The sequence below is a fragment of the Lucilia cuprina genome, chromosome 6 (genome assembly GCF_022045245.1).
Source record: "Lucilia cuprina isolate Lc7/37 chromosome 6, ASM2204524v1, whole genome shotgun sequence".
Classification (NCBI taxonomy): Eukaryota; Metazoa; Arthropoda; class Insecta; order Diptera; family Calliphoridae; genus Lucilia; species Lucilia cuprina.
In genome coordinates, this window is record NC_060954.1 from 47,259,338 (window position 1) to 47,265,760 (window position 6,423).

The following is a 6,423-nucleotide window of genomic DNA, read 5'->3' on the forward strand; positions in this document are numbered from 1 at the left end:
TAGACTACACTATAGACTACACTATAGACTACACTATAGACTACACTATAGACTACACTATAGACTACACTATAGACTACACTATAGACTACACTATAGACTAGACTAGACTATAGACTAGACTAAAGACTAGAATATAGGCTAGACTAAAGACTAAGCTGTACATTAGAATATAGACTTCACTAAAGACTAGACTAGATTATAAATGAAACTTTGGAATAAACTATAGACAATACTATCTGCTAGACTACAGACAAGACTGTAGAAAAGACTATAGGCTTTGCTATAGACTAGACTATAGACTGTAGGATACACTATAGACTACACTATAAAAAAGGCGCGGATCCACAGAAATCTTATAGACTACACTATAAACTAGGCGCCCAAACTTTGGTTTATACTTCAAGCTATTGACTTTACAATAGGTTTACTTTTGGTAAACAAATGTAAACTTTCATTAGTTGTATTTAATACATATATATGTAGTTAAATATTTATATAATTTTTTAAGCAATTCAAAAGGCTTTTATTTTATAAAAACTTTGTCTATTTTTTTTTGTTAACGTGTTTAATTTCCCAGCAAACATTTTCCTTAACAATTAATCAATTTAATCTATCTTTAGCATGTTTGTACTGACTTTGTGTTAATAGTGACAAGTAATATATCAACAATATCAACACTTTAAATTATTCATTTTTATTAGAGGAAGTTATTCTTTTTACTGTTTTGCTGGGTAAATTATACTATTTTTTATTTTTTAATTAAAATTAATAATTATTTACATGATGATCAAATACAATTATTTTGTTATTTTAAACCATCGTACAATAATGTTATAATTAATAATTGTTATATTTTTCAATTATTTATAAGGAGTGAGTCTGAAATATTTTTAATATTTATATTTGATGAGGAAATAGGGGACACTTATTGAGAGGGAATAGGGGACAATTATTGATGGTGTTTTTATTTTATTTTCAAAATAATTTTAGCCTATTGGACAAAATTAGATAGAAATTTTTACTTCAAAAAATTTATTTTTATTTCTTTATTAATTTTTCAGTTTAGTCCTACGTTTTAATAATATTTACTAGTTTTAGTAATAATAATATTAAGTAAATAGTTTTAAATTGTTTTAAAGTATGAAACATTTTTAATAAATTTTTTTATGCTCCATTTTTAATGTAAAAATTGTTTTATCGATATCTTTTTATTTTATAAATCGTTTAATTAAACAAAATTCTTCAATAGGATTAATATTACTGAATATTTTTTTGGTTTATGTTATTATTGTTTTTTATTATATTAATATTATTTTAAACACGTTAAACTTAATTAAAATTGAATAAAAAACCAATAAAAAATTATCTAAAGGTTAAATGCTTATGATGGAATATTAAATGGTTTTAAAACATACTACTAGACTATTATTTAGACTAGACTAGATTTTAGACTATTGAGTCAATTGGTTAGGTTATAATTCAGATTATATTCCAGACTGAATTGCAGGCTATTAACTTGATTATAGATTAGTCTAGATTAGACAATAGTTCCGACATAAGAGCAAACTTTAGTCCAGGCTATAGTCCTGAATATAGACAAGACTACAGTTGACACTTAGTCGAGACCAAAGTCGAGTCTGTCAAGTTTTAACCCCGATTTTTATTTTGTTATAGAAAAAAAGTCTTAAGTATTTCTTCATGTTAATAAAACATTATTTTATAGACCACTTAAATAACACATTTTAAGTGTTTAATAAAAAAATATAATAATTAAGTATAGATGACAATATATAGTTAACACTAATTACCAAGTCCATTAGCGTAACCCACAAACAATTCTATATTATTGAAGTAAATATCTAAGAGTTTTTCTTTTTTCTTTTTCTTATATTTTCCCCAAAGGCCTTACTACGCCAATGCGTTTTAGTGTGTTGATATATACAAAAAAAGTGAAGAAATAATGTTACAAATTCCCTTTCATTGGCATGTAAATTTTGTTGTTTATATACTTAATATCTTGTGTAGTTTACACATTATGCAAACACATACACTTGAATGAATTTAAGTGTACCCTGTAGTTTTTAAAAATAGTTTAGACTATTTTTTGGAAAATATTTTAGCCGATTTCGATTCTATATGCAGAACTATAGTTGATTCTGTAGTATAGCCTATAGTCGATATCATACTTAGTCTAGTCTATAGTCTCGACCATAGTTTAGTTTATATTATAGTCAAGTTTGTACTCAAGTCCAGTATATAGTCTAATCGACAGCCTGAACTATATGAAACACTATAGTTTGGACTATAGTCAACTCTTCAGTCAACTAGTCTAGTCTATAGTATATTCTATAGTCAAGTCTATAGTCTAGTCTATAGTCAAGTCTATAGTCTAGTCTATAGTCAAGTCTATAGTCTAGTCTATAGTCTAGTCTATAGTCAAGTCTATAGTCTAGTCTATAGTCTAGTCTATAGTCTAGTCTATAGTCTAGTCTATAGTCTAGTCTATAGTCTAGTCTATAGTCTAGTCTATAGTCTAGTCTATAGTCTAGTCTATAGTTTAGTATATAGTCTAGTCTATAGTCTAGTCTATAGTCTAGTCTATAGTCTAGTCTATAGTCTAGTCTATAGTCTAGTCTATAGTCTAGTCTATAGTCTAGTCTATAGTCTAGTCTATAGTCTAGTCTATAGTCTAGTCTATAGTCTAGTCTATAGTCTAGTCTATAGTCTAGTCTATAGTCTAGTCTATAGTCTAGTCTATAGTCTAGTCTATAGTCTAGTCTATAGTCTAGTCTATAGTCTAGTCTATAGTCTAGTCTATAGTCTAGTCTATAGTCTAGTCTATAGTCTAGTCTATAGTCTAGTCTATTGTTTAGTCTATAGTCTAGTCTATAGTTTAGTCTATAGTCTAGTCTATAGTCTAGTCTATAGTCTAGTCTATAGTCTAGTCTATAGTTTAGTCTATAGTCTAGTCTATAGTCTAGTCTATAGTCTAGTCTATAGTCTAGTCTATAGTCTAGTCTATAGTCTAGTCTATAGTCTAGTCTATAGTCTAGTCTATAGTCTAGTCTATAGTCTAGTCTATAGTCTAGTCTATAGTCTAGTCTATAGTCTAGTCTATAGTCTAGTCTATAGTCTAGTCTATAGTCTAGTCTATAGTCTAGTCTATAGTCTAGTCTATAGTCTAGTCTATAGTCTAGTCTATAGTCTAGTCTATAGTCTAGTCTATAGTCTAGTCTATAGTCTAGTCTATAGTCTAGTCTATAGTCTATAGTCTAGTCTATAGTCTAGTCTATAGTCTAGTCTATAGTCTAGTCTATAGTCTAGTCTATAGTCTAGTCTATAGTCTAGTCTATAGTCTAGTCTATAGTCTAGTCTATAGTCTAGTCTATAGTCTAGTCTATAGTCTAGTCTATAGTCTAGTCTATAGTCTAGTCTATAGTCTAGTCTATAGTCTAGTCTATAGTCTAGTCTATAGTCTAGTCTATAGTCTAGTCTATAGTCTAGTCTATAGTCTAGTCTATAGTCTAGTCTATAGTCTAGTCTATAGTCTAGTCTATAGTCTAGTCTATAGTCTAGTCTATAGTCTAGTCTATAGTCTAGTCTATAGTCTAGTCTATAGTCTAGTCTATAGTCTAGTCTATAGTCTAGTCTATAGTCTAGTCTATAGTCTAGTCTATAGTCTAGTCTATAGTCTAGTCTATAGTCTAGTCTATAGTCTAGTCTATAGTCTAGTCTATAGTCTAGTCTATAGTCTAGTCTATAGTCTAGTCTATAGTCTAGTCTATAGTCTAGTCTATAGTCTAGTCTATAGTCTAGTCTATAGTCTAGTCTATAGTCTAGTCTATAGTCTAGTCTATAGTCTAGTCTATAGTCTAGTCTATAGTCTAGTCTATAGTCTAGTCTATAGTCTAGTCTATAGTCTAGTCTATATCTAGTCTATAGTCTAGTCTATAGTCTAGTCTATAGTCTAGTCTATAGTCTAGTCTATAGTCTAGTCTATAGTCTAGTCTATAGTCTAGTCTATAGTCTAGTCTATAGTCTAGTCTATAGTCTAGTCTATAGTCTAGTCTATAGTCTAGTCTATAGTCTAGTCTATAGTCTAGTCTATAGTCTAGTCTATAGTCTAGTCTATAGTCTAGTCTATAGTCTGGTCTATAGTCTAGTCTATAGTCTAGTCTATAGTCTAGTCTATAGTCTAGTCTATAGTCTAGTCTATAGACTAGTGTATAGTCTAGTATATAGTCTAGTGTATAGTCTAGTGTATAGTCTAGTCTATAGTCTAGTGTATAGTCTAGTGTATAGTCTAGTGTATAGTCTAGTCTATAGTCTAGTCTATAGTCTAGTCTATAGTCTAGTCTGTAGTCTAGTCTATAGTCTAGTCTATAGTCTAGTCTATAGTCTAGTCTATAGTCTAGTTTATAGTCTGGTCTATATTCTAGTCTATAGTGTAGTCTATAGTCTAGTTTATAGTCTAGTTTTTGGTCTAGTATATAGTCTAGTCTTTAGTCTAGACTATAGTATAGTCTATAGTCTATATTCCAGTCTATATTTTGGTATATTGTCTAGTATATGTTCCAGTATATATTTAGTCTGTAGTCTAGTCTATAGTGTAGTCATAGTCTCTAGTAGTCGTGGTCTAGTCTATAGTCTATATTATAGTCTATAGTCTAGTGTATATTATAGCCTATGTTCGAGTCTATAGTCTGGTATTTAGTCTAGTCTAATCTATCGACTAGTATACAGCCTAGTTAATAGTCTAGTCTATTGTTTAGCATACATACAATTTTGTCTATAATTTGGTCTGTACTCTGATCTAAAGTCTAGTCTATAGTATAGTCAAGCCTATTTAAATTTTTATAGTCTATAGTCTAGTATAACATGTAGATTTTAGTTAACTCTATCGTCTAGTCTATATTCCATTTTATATTCTATTCTATAGTCGAGTGTAGTATATAGTCTAATCCATATTCTATCTTATAGTATAGTCTAGTATATAGTCTAATCTGTAGCCTAAACTGTCGAATAGTATACTTTCTTGTCAATAGAGTAGTCTATAGTTTAGTCTACATACAGTATTGTCTTCTCTCTAGTCAATATTTTAGTCTAGTATTAGTCTAGTCTATAGCGTAGTATTTAGTCTATTGTCTTGTCTGTAGACTAGTTTTTATTCTATAGCCCAGTCTATAGTCTAGACATAGTTTTGTCTATAATCTGGACTTCAGTGTATTCCATAGTCTGGAGAATCGTCTGACCTATAAAATATGAAATGGTTTCTTTTAGAAAACCTTTAAAACTGCAGGGTATAAATAAGAGCATAACTAAATGTATAGTATTGTTCTTAATAATACGACCGTCTGTCTGTCTGTCTGTCTGTATGTTTTAATATATATAAATACATATATAATTTTTAACATTTTATAGACTTAAAGATGTGAATGTTTTCTCAAGATGATAAAGATGATGATAAAATAAATACACAAAAAAAAAACATCCTCAGTAAATATTTTTTTTTTTTTTGGTGAAGAAGGATCCTTTAAATCGTAGTTTTAAATATGTTTATAAATAAATATTATATAAAAATTTAATAAAAATTCCTAATTACTAATTTATATATAACTTTATCTCTTTTCAGGTAATTTGTAACACAATGTTAAAAACAGATAAGTAACTAAGTAAAACTAATTTGAGGCAATTATATGATGGCAAATATAAGCTCTGGTCTCAACATGTTTAATAAGCCCTTAAAGAGACTAAAGATCGAAAACAACTTAATGTATATTTTGAGGGACAACTCCTCTAGTGAGCCTACCTTCCCCATATTTAATAGAAACATTTTTCAAACGCCTCTCCAGAGCCCAAATCATTTTGTGCGTTTATGGTAAATTACATTTTCTTTCCATCTATATTTATAAGGATTTTTGTTTGTGCAGTTTTTCCTTTTATTTATAACCATCATCGTATTCTTTCTTGTTTTTTTTTTCCTTTTGCGCTGTTTATTTGTCTCGAGGCGTCAAAATATAGATGAGGGTCATATAAATTGCTGGCTGTTGTTATTGTTGGCTGTTAATATTTTTCAGTTGATTTTTGCTGCTTTGGCGTTTAAGTTTCTAATAGATTTATGTGGGCTGGGCCGGCAACAACTACAACAACCAAAAAAAAAAACATAAATAAATTAACAAAAATATATATGTAAATGAAAAGATGAAGAAGAAATGAATTTAATTATATTTCAACAAATCTTAATTTAAACAAGAAAATTCATTTTAAAATGAGAAAATGTATATTTTTTTCTTGATTTATTATACATAAATATTTAATAATTCTTAAATTTTAAAGTTTTAGAAGGGAAAGAGAGCGAGAAAAAGGAAAAATTATTATCAAACCCTCATTTACAGTTTTTACAAAATTTTACAACCGCAA

At 28.6% G+C, this 6,423-nt stretch overlaps 1 protein-coding gene across 2 annotated transcripts in view; it reads left to right on the plus strand.

The window, feature by feature from the left end:
* The window catches only part of LOC124420554, a 154,981-nt gene extending 148,944 nt beyond the window's left edge, over positions 1 to 6,037 (plus strand). Inside the window, exon 2 of one of the 2 annotated variants that reach the window (XM_046953811.1) lies at positions 5,636 to 6,037. In XM_046953811.1, the coding sequence (XP_046809767.1) occupies positions 5,636 to 5,671 (36 nt within the window). In that variant the 3' untranslated portion in view covers positions 5,672 to 6,037. The remainder of the gene's footprint in view (positions 1 to 5,635) is intronic. The other variant, XM_046953810.1, reaches the window with a different exon arrangement.
* The last annotated feature ends 386 nt before the right edge of the window (positions 6,038 to 6,423 follow it).